Genomic DNA, 20,930 nt, shown 5'->3' on the forward strand with positions numbered 1-20,930 from the left:
TTTTATAGGCACTTTAAAGCATATCTTTGGTCATGATGTAAAATCATATTTTCATTTCCACATCCCATTCCAATTATTTCTAGCCTACTCCCAATTCCCAATCTGAATGATCTTGAAGTTTACCTTGTGAAGATCCCCAAACATTCACCTCCTTAAATTCTGTGACACATAGGGGTTTATTTACTAAAGCTGGAGAGTCCAAAATCAGACTCCCTTCTGCATAGAAACCAATCAGCTTCTAACCTCAGCTTGTTCAATGAAGCTTTGGCAATGAAACCTGGAAGCTGATTGGTTTCTATGCAGAAGGGAGTCTGGTTTTGGACTCTCCAGCTTTAGTAAATAAACCCCCATAGTAACTATGTCCTGTGAGTAGGTACTGCCGTGTCACACATTTCACAGAGCCTGCCTTCTGAACTGCAGAGATGCTAAGAGGAGGAGAGATCAGTACAGGAATCACTGCTTGCAGGCAGAAATTGAGGAGAAGCTGCAAAGCATGCAGGGAATCCAGGAAGCTGTGGAAAGAAACGACCAGCAGACAGGCAGCACTCACAACATGAAAGGAAATTCTCTAAGTAAGCTTATATTGGATTGTCAAATATAACTATTGTTTGCTAATAGTCCAAGATGAAAGTGTATTCTGTGACCATAGATTTCCTTTTTATATAGCCTGATAGGTTTTTTTCTGGTATAGATGGAGTCTGATGGGCTGACTCAGCCATGGACTTCTCATGTCACTTGTGGGTGACAGCATCTCCCTACTGTAGTTCCTCTGCTTGTTACCACACACCTTGGAGTTTGGAGTATTCAGTTTTCCTGGTTCAGTTCCTATATTATTAACCTCCCTGGCGGTATTCCCGAGTGTAGCTCGGGGTAAAGTTTCAGCACCACAAGCGGTAACCCCGAGCTACACTCAGGAATACCCTGCAGAGTTGCTTCGGGATCCCTTCTGCACTTAACTTGTCCTGCACTCCCGCGATGTCCCCCCTGCAGTGTCCCCGGCAATGTCCTCCGGCCGATGCCGGCATCCGTCTTCTGGGTTCCGTTCCCTGCGACGCTGGGATGGAACGGCGGGAAATTTATAAATGTGAAAAAGTGACATTCACTAAAATCACATAGTAAAACATTACTGTATCAAACCATTTCACATACATTTTGTCCCTACTGCTTTGTCCTGTCCCCTGCCTGCATTTTTACTGTTCTTTCTTCCTGGAAACTGAGAAACATCCATGGCGTCCAAAAAGCGTCCCTTTAGGTCAAAAGCAGTTTTAGGCTACGTTCACACTAGCCTTGTGTGCAGGCGGCAGAGAGGCGTTTGGTAAGCGTTTTTACCGCTTCCCAAACGCCTTTGCCAATTCTGCACATTACAGCACATGGTGCTGTTCTAACGGGAGCGTTTGCGTCGCGTCGCGTTGCGTCGCGGCAAAACGGACGCCTCTGGACGAGTCAGGAGGCTTTGAAGCCTCCTATTCTTGTCTATGGTGCCGCTCCGCAAACGCCCGGCCGGCGTTTGCAGTGCGGTTGCGACGCGTTTGCGGGGCGTTTGCGGAGCGGTAACACCACTCAAACTGCATTATAGGCGTTTGTGGGGCGTTATTAACGCTCGGCAAACGCCTAGCAACCGCTGCTAAACCGCGCATGCGGCGTTTGCGGAGCGTTTGCCGAGCGTTAATAACGCTCTGCAAACGCCGGACCAACGCTTGCCAAACGCTATAGGGGCGTTTGGCAAGCGTTGGCAAAACAGCCTAGTGTAAACGAGCCCTTAGACCGGCTAGAGAACAGCGATTGTAAATTAGAACCACTTGCAGAATTGAGTGATTATGATTCGTGGGGAAATTCCTCATCAGACACTGAAAACGATTTTACAACTTTGCTCAGTGATGTGCGAACTTGGCGCTATATTTCAAATTTCAGTGTTTTTGGTTTGATTATATTATTGAATTACATTTATTATTATATTATTATTTTTTATGATTATTTATTAAATTATAATTTATGATTTCGTGTTTCAAGTTTTATCATACCCGGGATGTTTACTAGACTCTTGTTCGGACAGATTTCAGTGAGTTATTCCTAAAAATTACAGGCCTAAAATAAAAAAAATACATATTTCCATGCAAAAAAATGTACTGCTTTGAGCACAGAAATATGGACATAATCAGACCGCTAGGGAGGTTAAAGCTGAAGTTTAGCGATTTTATCTTTTATCTTGGTATTTACACTAATGATGAGTGTCCTGTGTGCTGGTGGCTGCTGTTTTTACCTATGACAGACACTCCTGAAAAGTGCCAACTATCCTTGCCTTTTCTGCCCTCTATTTCATTCCCCACATGGAAGAAAAATATATTTGATATATATTTTAAAAATATTCTTCCCAACTATATTGACATATATTTGAAATGCTACAATTTTGGCCATATTCAATATATTTCAAAATATATTTAAATATATATATATATATATATATATATATATATATATATATATATTGCATATTGAAATGCGTTTTTAATACAAAATATATGAAAAATATTTTTAAAAATACATTTCAAATATACTGTATGTCTTTAAAAATACAAATCTACATTTTTGGAATGCATTCACAAATATATGTAAAAATATGTGTTAAAATGACTTTTTTTATGTTAAAAAAAATCTGAAAAATATATTTAAAAAAAAAAAAAAAAGCCTTACTCTTTCTTACTGCCATGAAAAGCGCTCTATGAAGGGAGGAGGTGGATCTTTCATTCATTTGTCCATCCTCCATTCATAGAATGCTTTTATGCTTTTTATATAGCAGGGGTATCCAGGTGGGGGGGGGGGGGGGTCAGAGGAAGAGCTACCACCAGCAAACAGGACACTTGTCACACCGTCCTTGGTGCTTTTTTTAACCAGTTTTGGCCCCCCAAAAAATGTTTTAATTCTTCACATACTTGTAAAAATGTAACGTTTTGGCAATACAAATACTTTAATCCCCCAGAACATTATATATTTTCTGAAAGCAGAGGCCCTTTAGAATTAAAAAGTTATAGTTGCAAATATTTATGTCACGTGATATTTGCGCAAATTAAATGTGAATTTTCAGGAAAAAATATAATAAAATTTATTTTATTGCAAAAACACACAATATAATACCCATTTATTTTTAAAATATAAAATATGAGGTTGCATCAAGTAAATAGATACCAAACATTATATGTCCTAAAATTGCATGCGCCCGTGATATCCCCAAAAACTACGGTGCTCAAAAATCACCATAGGTGACGCTTTAAAAGCCTTTACAGCTCATCAGTTTAGAGTTAACTAGGAGCTCCTGTGCTAGAATTTTTGTTCTCACTTTCGCGGCGATATGTCACGTGTGGGGCGACCGCGGTTAACATATGAAGGCTTGTGTTTGCCCAGGTGTGCGGGGCAATGGGAGTCATGGCTTTTTTTTCATATATATTTCATTATGATTTGATTTTTTAAAAGGTTTTTTCTTTATTTTTTTATTTATTTTTACTTGATTGCTACCACAAGAAGGTTAATAAACCGCTATGTGATAGCATTGGGCAGGTGACAGGTACTCTTTATGGAGACATTAGGGGTCTAATAGACCCCAATGTTTCCCCCGCCCTTCACAGGCACTGTGCTGCTGGCTTTGTGAAAGCAGCTATGGAACAAAACACACACAAGCTAATGGCTGCTACTGCAGCCATCAGCCTATGATTAAAGATTCACTCTTTGGACGTATGTAGTATGTCCAAGGAGCTGAACTGGTTAAAAAATAAATCACTAAACTTTAAGCTGAGGTTCTGCTAATATTATGCCTTCCCTTGTTTCTTTTTTTCCCTGATCAACAATATAATGGCAATTTTTAAAACCTTTCAGTTTTCATTACATACCTTTTCGTAGTTGCAGTGCTGTCATCACTGGGTCTTTGTACTTCTCTATGAAATGCAGGCAGATCATGGTGGGTGGGAGGGGCCAGCAGTGTGCTGTACTTAGATTCCTGAAAACATCACAGCACCCTGCCTCAGTACTCCTCTCAAGAGCCCTCAGCCCTGATGCAAGCAGTGAACTGGCTCTTTGGAGGAATCATGCCAATATCAGAATGCTTTGATGGATGGATGTCAGTTTGAGGGGGGGGGGGGTCTTTCCTAGGCAGACTGTATTTGGATGCAGACCACACTAGGTAACACCTACATGTGGTGCTGGGCCTCTATTATTGAAAGTGCTGAATAGAAGGGGAATGCTGGGGAGAAAAAGGTCTAGATAATGCTGGACATCCACCAGCCATGAAATGAGGTGGAGCTCTATCTGACTTCTAATTGAGAGAAGCTCACAGTGTGCAGTGAAATCAGAGTAAGCCATTTCAGTCCAGCAGAGGAGCCGGCACAACTGTGCAAGACTGGAAGGCTGGAGGCCAGATTTAAATTAATAAAAAAAAATTCTAACATTCAGCTTTTGATAGGGTCAGTTTAGGGTATAAAATTTGTCAGAAAAGCAGATTTAACAATAATGTTAATGTGGATTTCCTGGAAGAAGCAGCAGCTTCTAAATCGTTGGGGAGGGGGGCGTCTTATATCAGGAGGGGATAAAATGACTGACGTTTACTTCCTCAGACATCATAAGAATGCTTCAAAGCATATTCTCCCAGATTGAGGTCAGTGTCAGCGGTGATAAAGAGCTCTCTGAACCACAACTGATCCTAATGGACCCGAGGCTCTAAATGACTTAAAATAGGGAAAGTCATTTGTCTGCCATGGACTGTGTTATTCATAATATCCAGATGGGTCTGCTTAGATACTTCTGTCATTTTAAAAGGAGCTGGTCAGGCTTGGAAATAAGGAAGATGCCCTTGCAGACTTCTTTCACTACTTGGACCCCTTGTACACAGGGGCTGTGCGTCCTTTACGGCTTAGCGCCACTGCAGGCAGCCTTTCAGAGTCTATGGCAGGCTGTGGCTGGATGAGTTCCTGCACATTCAGGGACAAAGGTTCAGAACACGGCGTTCCACACCTTCGTCCCTGAATGTACAGGGCTCTAAACTCTGGTACCACTTAGTAGAGCATTCAGCTGTATCCAGCGGCATCCTGCCATAGACTTTGACATGCTGCCTGCAGCAGGACTGGATGCTGCGCCCATTCCTCTGGAACACTAAAACACCGGGAGCTAGACAGTCCCATGTGCAAGAGACTGCAAAGGGTATGTATTATTATTATTATACAGGATTTATATAGCGCCAACAGTTTGCTCAGCGCTTTATATTATCATGGGAGACAATACAGTAACAATACAGTTCAATACAAGAGGGATGTGAGGGCCTGATCCTTGGAGCTTACAATCTAGGAGGGAGGGGCTAGTGGTACAATATGTAATAACTGTGGGGGATGGAATGGTTGGAAGAGTAGAGGATTCCAGTATTAGCTGAGGGCAGGATAGGCTTTCCTGAAGAGATAGGTTTTCAGTGATCGCCTAAAAGTCAGCAGAGTAGGCGATAGTCTGATTGATTGGGGTAGGGAGTTCCAGAGGATGGGGAAGCTCTGATGAAGTCCTGGAGACGAGCATAGGAGGAGGAGACAAGGGAGCTAGAGAGTAGGAGGTCTTGCGAGGAGAGGAGAGTACGGTTTGGGTGATATTTAGAGACAAGGTCGGTGATGTAATTTGGGGCAGTGTAATGAACGGCTTTATATGTCAGTGTTAGTGTTTTGAATTTTATTCGTTGGGCAACTGGGAGCCAGTGGAGGGATTGGCAGAGAGGGGTGGCAGATACGGAACGGTTAGTAAGGTGGATGAGTCTGGCCGCAGCATTCATGGTAGACTGAAGAGGGGATAGCCTGCGATGAAGTAGGCCAATGAGGAGGGAGTTACAATAGTTGAGGCATGATGTGACATAGACAATACAATTTTTTTTTTAGTTTTGGATAGGGAGTTTTCTGCTGTCTTGTGTGGAGTATTTGCTGAGATCCTATTTGTACTGTGGCTACTACCAACAAGACAGAAATTGATGGGAAATCCAACATTTTATTTTACTGTTTCTCTGGAACATGCAGTAAGATAAAATCTTCCAGTTAGATGTGTACATTTAATATCACAAGTGTAATAAAAGCGCCACACCCTTAATACTTTAAAGCAGCAATTCCACCTCAAAGAAACCAAATAAATTTCTTAGTGCTATAACTTAAATAAATAGTAGCGCATTCCTTTATTTAAGATGTGTACATTTAGTTTAGTAATAAATCGATTTTTTGCAAAAATTTGATTTTTGGAGATTCGATGCATACAAATCTCCAAATGGACATAGTAACAAATGTCAACAAAAACGAATAAGAAAAGAAAATTATAACGAAATTAACAAATGCATTTGTTTTATCCATTTAATTTGGTCACATGATGCGATAGTAGTTTGGGCCCATGGGGAAATTAATTCAATTTTTTAATACATTCGATAATTCGGATTCGGATAACTAATGGATCTGAATTTCGTTCCATTCTTTAATTCAGATGCACAGGACACCAGCCGATATTGTCAAGTCAGCTGCTGCCATTTCTCTTGATGGGTTGTACTAGAGTCCAAAAATAAGAAATCCTTTTGATTGAAATCCGTCTGATTCGACAATATATTGAATACATAGCAATCTTCCAGGAAAACTGCAAAGTTTTTCAAATCCACCCGGACCAATGAATATATGAAACTAATGCAGAAGATACAAAACAAATATCCGCAAATGAATCGGTTCTTCAATGAACACATGCATCCGAAATGAAATGAAACAAACATTTCCAGGGTGCATATGTCTACATGGAGGCACCTTTTTACTGACTCCTGTCCAAGAGGGGAATTCCAATTGTTTGTTTAGAGGTTTTCTCTTGCTTCGTTTGGCGTCTGCAGGAGATCCACAAGAAGATACAGACAGCAAAAAATAAACGTAAATATTAAAATCTCTCTAGCCTATCTAAAACAAAAAAGAAAACATTTACATAGTTACATAGTTAGTCTGGCTGAAAAAAGACAAAAGTCCATCCAGTTCAAACAAACCAAAAAAAATTCCTTCCTGATCCTCTGAGGGGCAATCGGATATTCCCTGGATCAACTTTACCTAAAAGTTTAGTATCCATTTATGTTCTGTGTATCAAGGAAAGAATCCAGGACTTTTTTAACCACTTGTCCTCCTGAGGATATACCCCCCTTCCTGACCAGGCCATTTTTTGCATAACGGTGCTTCTTTTCTTTGGCAATTGTGCGGTTATGCAACGCTGCACCCAAATGAAATTTACATCCCTTTTTTCCCACAAATTGAGCTTTCTTTTGGTGGTATTTGATCGCCCGTGCGGTTTTTATTTTTTGCGCTATAAAAAAAATGCAGACAATTTTGAGGAAAAAACAATTTTTTTTACTTTTTGCTATTAACCTTCCTGGCGGTAATCCCGAGTGTGACTCGGGGTTAATTTCAGTACCAAAAGCAGTAACCCCAAGCAACACTTGAGATTACACTGCAGTGATCCCTTGAGCCTTACCTTGCCCCACGATCCCGCGAGGTCCTCCCGCTGTGTCCCCCAGCCGGCATCCATCTTCCGGGTTCCGTTCCCTGCAAGCGTTGGGACGTACGGGGAGCGGAACTGGCGGGAGATTCAAAAAAGTAAAAATTTGACAGACACACAATACACTGTAATCTGTTAATATTACATTACTGTGTCAACCCATTTCACCTAAATTGTTTTCCTAGTGCTTTGTCCTGCGCCCTGCCTGCACTTTTATCGTTCTTTCTGCCTGGAAACTGAGAAATGTCCATGGCGTCCAAAAAGCGTCCCTTTAGGTCAAAAGCGGTTTTAGACCAGCTAGAGAACAGCTATAGTAAATCAGAACTACTTGCAGAATTGAGTGATAATGATTTGTGGGGAAATTCGTCATCAGACACTGAAAACGATTCTGTGACTGAGCTCAGCGATGCGCTGTTTCAAATTTCAATGTATTTGGTTTGATGACATTATTGAATTAAATGTATTATTATTATTTTTTATAATTATTTATTATATTATAATTTATGATTTCGTGTTACAAACTTTATCATACCCGGGATGTTTACTAGACTTTTGTTTTGGCAGATTTAGATGAGTTATTCCTAAGAATTACAGGCCTACCAACAAATTTCTATGCAAAAAATGTACCGCTTTGACATTCAAAAATATTGATTAGTTAGAACGCCAAGGAGGCTAAACACGCCCAGTAAAAAAATGTTCAAAATCAAATTTCGTCATAAATTTAGGCCAATATGAATTCTGCATGTCTTTGCTACAACAAAAATCCCAATACGTGTAAATTAATTGGTTTATGTGAAAGTTATAGCATTTACAAATGGCGGTATAGATACTGGAATTATTTTTTTCACTAGTAGTGGGCATTCTAACACTGGGGGGGAACTGATTTGGGGTCACTGACATCCCCAGTAACACCAATAAAGTGATCAGTGCTAAAAAAAAAAGCACTAACACTGTACTAATGGCACTAGGCAGGAAGGGGTTAACATGAGGGGTGATCAAAGGGTTAACTGTGCGGGGAGTGTTTTACTAGGGTGCCGTGTCAGTTGTGCTTCACTGTAAGCACACAAGCACACTGCCTTGGATGGCTGTGCTTTAGGCATTCTCTGAAAAAGTATCTCTTCTGAGAGGGGGGGGGGGGGGTGTGGATAATAATAGAGAGGATGGGAAGTAAGGGGTTGAGGTGGGTGAGGAGAGGGAATTTTGGAACAGGGTCTGGATAGAAGGTGGGGAGGAGGGAGCAGTGTTACAACTCCGGTATGTATTGGGGTTGAGGTGGCCTACACCATTCAGGAATATGGTGGAGCACCAGCCTTTTTTTCTGGGCTGCCACATAAAGAGAATCTTGGCATTCTTATAATAGTAAGGGACTCCACTTGTTCCTGTATAGGTATAGTTGTAAAACCTCCCCATCTACAGAGTAGAGAGGGTGCAGTACTCCTCAGTGCTCTTGTAGAGAATCTAAGGGCTCTAAAGATTTTTGAAATGGTCTTGGGTATCATATAGGTGGGTTTTTCATTCACATCAGCACGAATGTTCTCATACCCAATTCGGTATGATTAGAATGGTGGATGAATGAGTGTCTCGGGATAAGTGTGTGCATGGTCAAAACAAAAATGCAAAGTAAAGACTTAGGGGTATGGTAAGGTACGCTCAGTAGTAGGGCTATTTTGGACAATTGTTTATGGTCTCCCCATGTTAAATAAGGCCTCCTAGAGCCACTTGATACAAGGGCAACTCTACCAGACATGTAACATTGTCTTTGCTGCCTTACAACTCTAGTAGCCGGGAGGTATTGTTTCTACGTTCTTCTAAGTGTAGATTGTAAGGACATTTGTACCAATGGATTAGCATTTAATAGCCTTTTCCTTGTATCTCAGTGACTCAGGTGAGCTTATGTGTATTAACAAAGGCTTTCAGAATCTCACGTCCATGAAGTCTCCAACTCCTGCTTCCACTATGCAATATAATAGGGGTTGCGGCCCTACCCTTTGGTTAGTAAAAGGCCAAAGATATAGTGAAGATATTTGAGGGATGGGCTTGCGTAATGTTGAAGAAGAAGTTCAAAAGACATACAGAGCCTTTTTGTCAAAGGGATCGTTTAAAACTCATTTGCCTTGCCAATTGTTCAGTGTCTACAACCCTTCTCTGCTCATCCCTCCATTGGCTTCTGCTCACCTAACAAATACAGTTCAAAATGCTAACAAGAACATACAAAGCCATCCACAGCTCTGGCCTGAGCTACATCACCAATCTCATCTCTTCGCTCCTCCCAAGACCTCCACCTCCCTCATCATCTCCTCCCATGGTCACTTCCAGTACTTTTCTAGAGCCTCTTGCATCTCCTGGAACTCCCTACCCCAATTTGTCTAGTTATCTCCTACTCTTTATGCCTTTAGGCGATCCCTGAAAATCTATCTCTTCAGAGAGGTCTATCCTGCCTCAACTTAATGACACAAGTAACATAGATACTGTCTTTGGTATCCCTTTTAGATTGTAAACTGTCATGAGCAGGGCCCTCCTAACCAGGGGCGGACTGACCATTTGGAAACTTGGGCACTGCCCGAGGGCCCGGGGTCAGTAGGGGGCCCCATGAGATGCCCCTGGTACCTTTTTCATAGACTTTTTTGAGTTTGGGCAAGAACACAGGGGCCCCATGATCCCCTATTGCCCGGGGGCCCCATGTGTTATCAGTCCGCCCCTGCTCCTAACCCTCTTGTATTGAATTATAGTATATTGTCTCCCCTTATTTTGTAAAGTGTAAATCCTGTATAATATTAATAGAATTGAAAAACTGTAAATAATGAGGCCGTTTTCCTTGTAGTGAGACCTCTTTGGGAAGTAGGGCTTAATAGTTGGGTGATGGCCTATCCATCTGATCTGCTTTTGTAGTGTTAGCTCGTTGTTTGGATAAGACCTGTTAGCAGTTTTCCTGTGAGAGGCAGCCACCAGATTTAGCAAACACACCAAAAAGTAAGCTTAAAGCGGAGTTCCAGTCAGTTTAGTGTTTGTTAAAAGTCAGCAGATACAAAAACTGTAGCTGATGACATTTAAAAAACACACATTTACCTGTCCAAGGGTCCAGCGATGTGCTCACCTGTGCCGTCCCTTCTCTGTCTCTTCTCTCCCCGGCGCCAGCATCACAACTGTGGGCACCAGGCTGTGACAGCTTGCGGCTTCACAGCAGGGTGCCCACTGCGCATGCGCGAGTCGCGCTGTGCATTCTAATTGGTCCTGTGAAGGTTCCCAGGAGACTGCGGGAGGAAGGAGGGGGACCGAACTTCTGGCTCACTTCGCCGTGGCAAACTGAGCCAGAAGTGGAAGTCAAAAACAGGTATCCGCTCCTCCCTTCCCCCCAAAAGGTGCCAAATATGGCAGTGGAGGGGGGGAGGAGGCAAACAAGCGAAGCTTCCACTTTTGAGTAGAACTCTGCATTAAAGTGGTTGTGAACCTCAGACATGAAATCTGAACAAGGCACATATTTCTATAATGTTTACTTGCCTCTCTCCAAGGCACTAAGTGTCATTTTTCTCTGCTGATGTATTTCTCTCTTATCAACATGAGTCACTTCCAGGGGCGGACTGACAACTCATGGGGCCCCCCTGGCAATAGGGGATCATGGGGCCCCTGTGTCCCTTGCCCAAACTCAAAAAAGCCTATGAAAAAGGTACCAAGGGCATCTCATGGGGCCCCTTACTGACCTCGGGCCCTCGGGCAGTGCCCGAGTTTCCAAATGGTCAGTCCGCCCCTGGTCACTTCTGACAAGTCTTTTTGACACCAAGATCTAAAAAGGTGACAGGAGGGAGCTCCAGCACACATGCACTGCCAGGGTCCTTGCTAATGTAGCAGGGGTCCTAGTCTTAGGGAGAAAGTGACCTCCCCTATGTGATTGTGCATGAGCCTGAGTGGCTTATACTAAAGCCCAAACACTGTTAGGTGAAGGATTCCGTGAGAGCAACCCCCCGTCTAGGTTCTGACACTGGTGGACTCTGGCGCTTACGTGATGCTACAGTGAACGTTTGGCTGGGTAAGTATACATGTCTTGGGAGGTGGTATATGCTGTCACTATGCTTCTTAAACAGGCACAGACTGAAGCTTACTGATGCTTTCTGAAAGTGACAGCCAGTCCTTTAATTCACTTACAGGTAGTGGACTCAGGTTCCTGTTCAGCCCATTCCTCATAAAGTCTTATGCCTACTTGTCTCCCCTCCAGAGAAACCAGGCTAAGCGTGATAAGCAGCCTCTTCTTCCCATTCTGCAATGTCAGGTCAGGTTCGTCCTGTGGATGTGCATTGCTATCTTCATTCAGTCTTCTAGAGAGTTTCTACTCCTATGGCACAACATTTCTATAGGACTGAGTGGAAATTGCAGAGTGTGTGTGCTAATGGAACCAGTCCTAACAGTAAAGAATTTGAAGAAAACGTTGTACAGTTTTCTATTCTTAATAAAATACATGTTTTATCTTTTTTTTTTAAACTGTTTGTTTCATCTTAGTGCTGCTGATCATCCACGACCTCTTTGCAGCCACTTCCTGTCTACATGCATCCTAGCAATGGCTGCTTGCCATTTCTCCATATTGGTTTTTCATAATGGTGACAACCAGGGGTGGACTGACAACTCATGGGACCCCCAGGCAATAGGGGATCATGGGGCCCCTGTGTCCTTGCCCAAACGCAAAAAAGCCTATGAAAAAAGTAGCAGGGGCATCTCATGGGGCCCCCTACTGACCCTGGGCCCTCGGGCAGTGCCCGAGTTTCCAAATGGTCAGTCCGCCCCTGGTGACAGCAGTGGACCACAGCTGCGTAATGTGAGTTGAAACAGCCACTCACATCTCCATTGGAAGCCTTGGTGACAACACGGGAGAACAGATGGGAGACAGGAACAGAGTGTTGTCACCCTATAACAAGAAGTGCCTGAACAAAGACTTTCATGGCAGGATCATCAGGGATTACTTTAATGAAAGCTGTACATTTAAAATAACTTTTGAAATGACATGTTAAGAGTTTATGTTAGATTGTAGCGATTGGGTTTATATGTACTTTAAGTGTCGCACATTATTCTGATATTTTATCAGTATAATATTGAAGTAATGATATAAAATGACCACTTGCTGCAGGATTATCGCAGCTTTTATGATGAAAAATACTAATAAATACCTCTTTGCTTGCTGGTCTGGATCCATCCATCTACAGCAGATTTGTAGGCCAATGAAGCATACTTAGAGTAATGAATTATTATGGTGTTTTATTGCTGTGCCTTGCATCAGCCAGAAATACATTCATTTTTATTGACCATGGATGCTGCGTCTGACCTGCATGTTGCTTTGGAGCCAGAGGAAAAATAAAGGAGAGTCAGGGAGCCCTCTACAATGAAATATTGCTGCAGTTCAAGCATTTTCCTTCCAGTGTTCTCTTGGCTTGGTTGGTCTAGGGCTAGGCGTACATAGACTTCTGAGGGCCAAACAAGTCACATCTGTCTCTGCGCTGAGCATGTCCCTGAAATAGCTGCTTGTTGTAACCTACTAGCAATACTCCCAAAGTGTGTAAGAGTGCAAAGTAGCTGAATAGGTCATATTTCTGCTTAGATGTCATCTGTGTCACGGACAGGAATGGGAACAGGTCCGTCCAGGAAGTAGAAGAGCGTACCTGGGGCAGCATGGGGATGCAGGGGTGATGGAGGTGCCCAGGATGCAAAGGAGTCATGAGAAGATACTGTATATCCAAGGGTCACAGTGCCACAAGATGCTCTATGGTCACTGGAGACACAGGATGCTCTGCGGTCACTGGAGACACAGGATGCTCTGGGGTCACTGAAGACACAGGATGCTCTGGGGTCACTGGAGACACAGGATGCTCTGCGGTCACTGGAGACACAGGATGCTCTGGGGTCACTGAAGACACAGGATGCTCTGCGGTCACTGGAGACATAGGATGCTCTGGAGTCACTGGAGGCACAGGATGCTCTGGACTCAATTGAGATACAGGATGCTCTGGGGTCACTGAAGACGCAGGATGCTCTGCGGTCACTGGAGACACAAGATGCTCTATGGTCACTGGAGACACAGGATGCTCTGGGGTCACTGAAGACACAGGATGCTCTGCGGTCACTGGAGACACAGGATGCTCTGGGCTCAATTGAGATACAGGATGCTCTGGGGTCACTGGAGGCACAGGATGCTCTGGGGTCACTGAAGACACAGGATGCTCTGGGGTCACTGGAGACACAGGATGCTCTGCGGTCACTGGAGACATAGGATGCTCTGCGGTCACTGGAGACATAGGATGCTCTGGACTCAATTGAGATACAGGATGCTCTGGGGTCACTGGAGGCACAGGATGCTCTGGGGTCACTGAAGACACAGGATGCTCTGCGGTCACTGGAGACACAGGATGCTCTGGACTCAATTGAGATACAGGATGCTCTGGGGTCACTGGAGGCACAGGATGCTCTGGGGTCACTGGGTGACACAGGATTCTTTGGGGTCACTGGGTGACATAGGTTGCTGTGGGGTCACTGGAGACATAGGATGCTCTAGCATCACTGAGTAACACCGTATGCTCTGGGGTCACTGGGCGACACAGGATGCATTGGGGTCACTGGGTGACATAGGATGCTATGGGGTCACTGGAGACACAGGATGCTCTGTGGTCACAGCAGACACAGGATGCTCTCGGGTCACTTGGGGGCACAGGATGCTCTCAAGTCACTGGAGACACAGGATACTCTATGGTCACTGGAAGCACAGGATACTCTATGGTCACTGGAGGCACAGGATACTCTATGGTCACTGGAGGCACAGGATGCTCTGGGGTCACTGGAGACACAGGATGCTCTGGGGTCACTGGAGACTTCAACTGTTCCTGCATTACCATTACTCCAGTCAATTTCCAGGTAGTTTAGATCCCCCATTATTATCACTGTCTCAGCCCTTGCAGCCCTTTTGATCTGTGCAAGGAGCTGAGTCTCCACCTCCTCATTAACACTGGGAGGCCTATAACAAACTCCAATGATTACCTTTGTAGTATGCACCCCCATGTGCAGTTCCACCCATAATACTTCAGCCTCATCACATTCTCCATCAACTAGGTCCTTTTTCACACTCTGAGATCCCTTCTCACATAGAGACATTCACCACCACCTTTCCTATATACCCTGTCTCTCCGAAACAGAACATAGCCAGGAATATTAATGGCCCATCATGTGAAGAATGAAGCCAAGATTCAGCAATACCAATTAAATCATAGTTCTCTTCATGCGCCAAAGCTTCCAACTCACCTCTTTTGCGTGACAGACTTCTGGCATTGGTGAACAAACACTTTAATACATTGACACCTTGTGCACACATATTTTGCACATTTTTTATTTTCATACAAATGGTACCAATTCCAATGGTTGTTTGTAACATGGGAGCCTTCTTATCATCTGCCATACCCCTCCCCCCATCTTTCCCCATTCCACCCACCAATAAGTACTGACCCCTGTCTGATCTGTCTACCCTGTTATCGAATTCTCCCTCCCCCCTCTTTCCTAGTTTAAATACTCCTCCAGCCTTCCCATAAAACTCCCCCAGCACTGCAGACCCCCTTCCATTTAGGTGGAGACCATCTCTAGCATATAGGCTGCATCCCAATGAGAAGTCAGCCCAGTGCTCTAAAAACCCAAATCCTTCCCTCTTACACCAGGTCTTCAGCCATGCATTGAGTTCTCTAATCTCCCCGTCTTTCCTGAGTTGCGCATGGCACAGGTAATATTTCAGAGAATATCACCTTGGAGGTCCTTCCCTTCAACTTGCAGCCTAGTTCTTTAAATTGATTCTTAAGGAGCCTCCACCTTCCATGTATTCTGTCATTGGTTCCAACATGGACCAAGACAGCTGGGTCATGCCCAGCCCCTCAAAGTAATTTATCAACCCGGTCCACCACGTGCCGAACCCTGGCACCAAGGAGACAGCAAACCATTCGGTTGAGGCGACAAATTATTCTATCAGTCTTTCTGATTATAGAATCCCCTACTACCACCAACTGTCTAGGCCTTCCTGCACTACCCTCACCACCCCTCCCAGATGGTCTGCCCTCCCGGCTGTTAGGGATAGCTGTCTGGGCACAGTAGGTGTACAGACACAGGAACTAAGTGCAGGAGTGGTGGGATCCCTTCATAATGGGCAAAGCAGGGGTACAGACCTGAAACCTCAGCACAGGGATGGTGAGAACAACTCATAATGGGCAAACCAGAAGTACAGACACAGAAACTCAGTACAGAGATGGTGGGAACCCCTCATAATGGACACAGCAGGTATACAGACCAGGGAACTCAGTGCAGGAATGGTGACAACCACTCATAATGGGCACAGCAGGAGTACAGACACAGGGACTCAGTGCAGGAATGGTGGGAACCCCTCATAATGGGCACAGCAGGAGTACAGACACAGAAACTCAGTACAGAGATGGTGGGAACCCCTCATAATGGACACAGCAGGTATACAGACCAGGGAACTCAGTGCAGGAATGGTGGGAACCACTCATAATGGGCACAGCAGGAGTACAGACACAGGGACTCAGTGCAGGAATGGTGGGAACCCCTCATAATGGGCACAGCAACAACCATGCGAGTTCAGCAAAAAGATCTCACAATCTCCAAGAAATAGAAGAGACTGTTAGGTAGTTTAACTCCTCGTTCATCAATTAAAAATAATATTCCCTGTGGTGTTTAGGATGAGTTACATTTGAGTATAAAATCTAACTTATTGTCTGTGAATCACCCAGAATTCTTACCTTTAGTATTTGTGCAGGTGGGCGAAGCATTTTAAATTGGATAATATATCGGATAAAATGAGTGTTCAGACTACATGGAGCCCTTGGACTTTATCTACTGTTTGTGTTTCATAGTTCCTGGATTCTGTCCAAGTGATAATTTAATTGGACCGAATTTTTAAAGGTACAATCTAAACAAGGAAATGTAATATGGAGAAATGGTTCAGTCGTGGGAGGCAGCCTACTCACCCTTTGTATTGCTTGTATACATCACAACTCTGATTCTTCAAGTCAGCGATTCCCAACTCCACCATCTGAGCCTCTTTTAAATATTGGGCCCCAGACATGCATGCTTTATTGGTGTGATCACATAGTTATTAGCAACTCTTCTTAAGGCAGCTTTCTAGACCAAAGCTTTTTTGTAAAGCACAGAATGACTGGCAAGAGGCTGCAGGCCCACCACAGAATATATAAAAGTGAATGATATCTGAGTGGGTTTTCTGAGTGTTTTTGGTAATATCAGTCCACTGGCTGATTTTATTTATCTCCTGGAGCTGCATTTTAAGAAGAGTTTACATAAAGTATTTCAGAGCCCGGGAGAGCCACGTTCCCTGGAGTGTGATACGTGACAAGTCGCACGTCAGTGCACAGGTCGGAGTTATTCCCATTAGTCAGTACATCTAGATTCTGTGGGAGCCCTGTAACCTATTGCTGAGGAGCGGAGAGTCTCTGGAGCGTTTGGCAAGGTGTGAGGATGAGAGAGTGGCGCTCTTAACGTTTCTCACTAGCTCATAGCTGTTCAGCATTGTCCTCTATGACCCTCTGTTCTTCAGATAATGCAGAATACAGCTATGCGGAGCTTTGTACAGATCACACAATACACAGGATACAATACCTCTCCGGGGATTATTCATCCCCAATTACAGACAATGAAGTACAGCACTAATTTCTGTTATCTGCTATCTGTGCTGCATGGATTCTATTTTAGTTCTTCGTCACAATTGCTTATTTATTTATTTATTTTTTACAAAATTAGATATTTAAAATACTTTCCTTTTCCTTAAGGAGCTCTGCACCTTTCAATTATATATATATATATATATATATATATATATATATATATATATATATAATTTCTGTTATCTGCTATCTGTGCTGCATGGATTCTATTTTATATAATTATATATATTATATAATTTCTGTTATCTGCTATCTGTGCTGCATGGATTCTATTTTAGCTCTTTGTCACAATTGCTTATTTATTTATTTTTACAAAATTAGATATTTAAAATACTTTCCTTTTCCTTAAGGAGCTCTGCACCTTGCAATTATATATGAACACTGGGAATAAGGTTTAGCTCTACATTCCAAGGTGAAGTGAAATATAAACATATAATACCTTCCCTAGTCCCCCCTAGTCAATCAGAAAACTTTGTCTTAAAAAAATACCTCTTTTGAAACTAGGTCTGTCCACTGGTTTTAGGTGGGAGAGGATAGCAGGCCCCTATAAATGTTATAGCACACTGCCTTGGATTGTCTTTCAAGAAATTTATATGAAAGAACACATCGCCAGTATCCCTTTAGATGTGTGTGCTCCTCCCAGCTTGCCACTGGGTGGTGCAACCTGCTGATTAGTTACTTGATTTTTAATCAATCAACTGATCTGCAGATTGCACGGCTACAGTTTGCACCACCTAGGAAGCATGAATCTCTAAAGGGATGCTGGGGATGTGTTCATTTCATTCTCAGGAACAAAATGATTCATGGATGAGAAAACTATTTGCAGTGAGGGACGGATCAATGACGACATAGGTTAGGAGGGGAGAGGAATGGTGACAATTGAAGTATTTAAGACAGAAAAATGAAGGTGGGCTCAAGATAGCTGCTGCAGCTTCACAGGCTTATATTTTGGAGATGCAAGTTTGCAGGTAATTGAGAGGGATCTGTTTCAACACAGGAACGGATTTGCTACAAGTGTGGGGAAAAAAAGGAAATGCTGGAGTTCAGCTTTAACCTTTGAGATAACATATGAACCTCACATGGAGGGCGTTGTTTTCAGTTAATTACCTGGTTTGTGAAAAGAAGCAGTAAAGCACAGCTATTGTGTAGCATTGCAAAGCAGGAAGCAAAACCTGCACATGTAATAAGAAAATATGGCTGCCCCTAGGTTTATAAATAATAAAATACTACACTTAGAATAAAAGATTCTTGAAGCATTAAAACACAACTGAGCACTTTTATATGTAAATCTAAAAAATATTGAAAAGTTCAAGCGCTACAGGTGTTCAAATGGCATATGTGGAACTGAAGCTTCTGCCCATCTAGCATCCTGTAATGAATGTTCTGGCATTTTCTGTTTTGTAGGTGTGTGTGGCTGCTGTGGAGCGCTGCGTCCTCGCTACAAGAGGCTAGTCGATAACATCTTCCCTGAAGATTCAGAGGTAAGGAGCTTTTTTTGATCAGGCTGTCACACCAATCCATGTAGACAATACATTAAAAACCACTATATGTGGTATTTTGTATTTAATAACACTCAATAAATTGCACTGCATGCTGAACATCAAACCCAGCATTACACACAATTCAATTCAGTCAAGCAGCAGCTCCCGACCCCATCTACACAGGAGACTGCACACCTGCTGGGAAGTGAGTCCTACAGTCCAGTCCAGTGTCAGGCTTAAAACCAGAAATATATATTTAAATTAGTGTAGCGCTAAACATTCATTAAACCAAAATACTATTTATAAAATAAAAATAAAAACCATATATAATGCATATACTCTGTGATTAGTGCTATAATCCTCTCAGTGCTCTTGCATGCCACTTAATACATATACATATATTCCTATATCCCAAAAATCAATAGAAACTCATATTCCATTAATTATACATACATTTTGTGATAGTGCCACTTCAAAAAAATAAATAAATCAATATCATGTGATGGTGCCACATCAACTTAATTCAACATCCAATGTTCAAATCCAAATCAATATGCTCCAAGTGATATTTATATACATGCAGTGTTTCTTTATATATATAGTGCCACTCGTGTAAAAAACACACTCCTTTCCACTTGGGCTGCAATGCCTGCTCACCTCCTTCCAACGACCCCTAGGGGCCTACAAGCCTTTAGGATCACTCTGGATCCTCAAGAATCCTGGTTTGGTACCTCTCTGATACTCCTCCTATTTGGCCTCCTCCACACCTTCACTGCTGTGCCTCATAGGATCCCCACCAGCAACTCTCTGCAAACTCTTAATGGAGAGTAGAGCTCCCCTGTTTCAGTTATATCACCCGCCATGACTTGGATGGGATGTGGACTGAAGACAAGAAGGGGCCGATGCCCTGAGAGGATTATAGCACTAATCACAGAGTATATGCATTATATATGGTTTTTATTTTATTTTATAAATAGTATTTTGGTTTAATGAATGTTTAGCGCTACACTAATTTAAATATATATTTGAGCACTGTTTTGGGTACCAGTTTGAGTGTTAGCAGCTGAAAAATTAGGAGGGGGGGTTCCATAGAAGCGCAGGAGGACTTGGAATAAGAATTAAAACCAGAAATGATAAGTTGTTATAACCTGATGTTATCCAATTTTCTAACACAGAACTGGAATACCATTATCCAAAAGGTGATACAAAATAGAACTGTGGGCAGGCTATGGACTTTTAATTCCCATCAAGCAGTAAACAATCCCAGGAGCTTTTAAAACAATCTCTCTGTGACTTATGTAGCTGCAGCCACTGTAGCGTAATTCATCTTGAAAATATACTATATAAAATAATTTAATTTAATAATTTAATTTTCAGCTACTCAGGTGACCTTTTTCCCCCTCACATCATCAACTAAGCAGCTCACCCCCTGTTCCCACTCCCAGCAGTGACTCAAGCTGGGTATACATTAGTAGATTAGTGAATATTGATACAAACATCTGTATGAATGTATGAATAATTCTCAGTACATTGACGGGTTGGAATGAATGGGCTTTAAAGCCTAAAGAACTTCACCCGAAAGGGGAATTCAGCTTATGTGCTTCCCCCCCTCCTCTACCACATTTGATACATATTTGTTTGGAGGGAGCAGGTATCTAGTTTTGATAGGTACCTGCTCCCACTTCTACTCGGATCAAGTTAGGCCTCCCCTCTCTTTTGGACACATCACAGGTCCCAGGAGGCTCTGGGACCATTTACAAAGCTCAGCGGGGAATTTACAGAAGCAATTGGAAGCCGGCTGTGATGTCACAAGGAGTCACAGCTGACTTCCCCCAGAGCCAGGGACCCAAAGAGTGGAAAAGAACCAGCAGCACAAACCATGAAAAGAGATTCACAAAGAAAAGCGGTTACATAAAGGACAAATGTGATACTAAAATAGTATTCAAAGATATGCTTTATTGGCAAAGTTGCACATACAGAGCCATTGAGTCAAGACTGCAAATAGCCATCACCTCAATAGTGGACAATACACAAGACGTCCTTAAAATAAAAAAGAGAGGCATCATGGCAGGCGATAAGTGGTACTATGCTATCGAGGCAACGACTCACAGGTCTTTTGCATCAATAGCAAAGGCACATCGGGGTACACCACCACGGTGGGGATATATTTATGAGATGAAAGCATATGATAGACTATGCATCAATAATAAAGACATGTAAA

At 42.8% G+C, this 20,930-nt stretch overlaps 1 protein-coding gene across 2 annotated transcripts in view; it reads left to right on the top strand.

Annotated features, from left to right (window-relative positions):
• LOC149453054 (protein EFR3 homolog B) overlaps positions 1 to 20,930 on the top strand; it is a 374,094-nt gene that overhangs the window by 199,139 nt on the left and 154,025 nt on the right. For both annotated transcript variants that reach the window (XM_089688739.1, XM_089688740.1), the window contains exon 2: positions 18,633 to 18,709. In XM_089688739.1, the coding sequence (XP_089544865.1) occupies positions 18,633 to 18,709 (77 nt within the window). The remainder of the gene's footprint in view (positions 1 to 18,632; positions 18,710 to 20,930) is intronic.

This window comes from Staurois parvus, unplaced genomic scaffold, assembly GCF_062004578.1.
Source record: "Staurois parvus isolate SC_StPar_1 unplaced genomic scaffold, SC_StPar_1.0 ptg000453l, whole genome shotgun sequence".
In the NCBI taxonomy this organism is placed as follows: Eukaryota; Metazoa; Chordata; class Amphibia; order Anura; family Ranidae; genus Staurois; species Staurois parvus.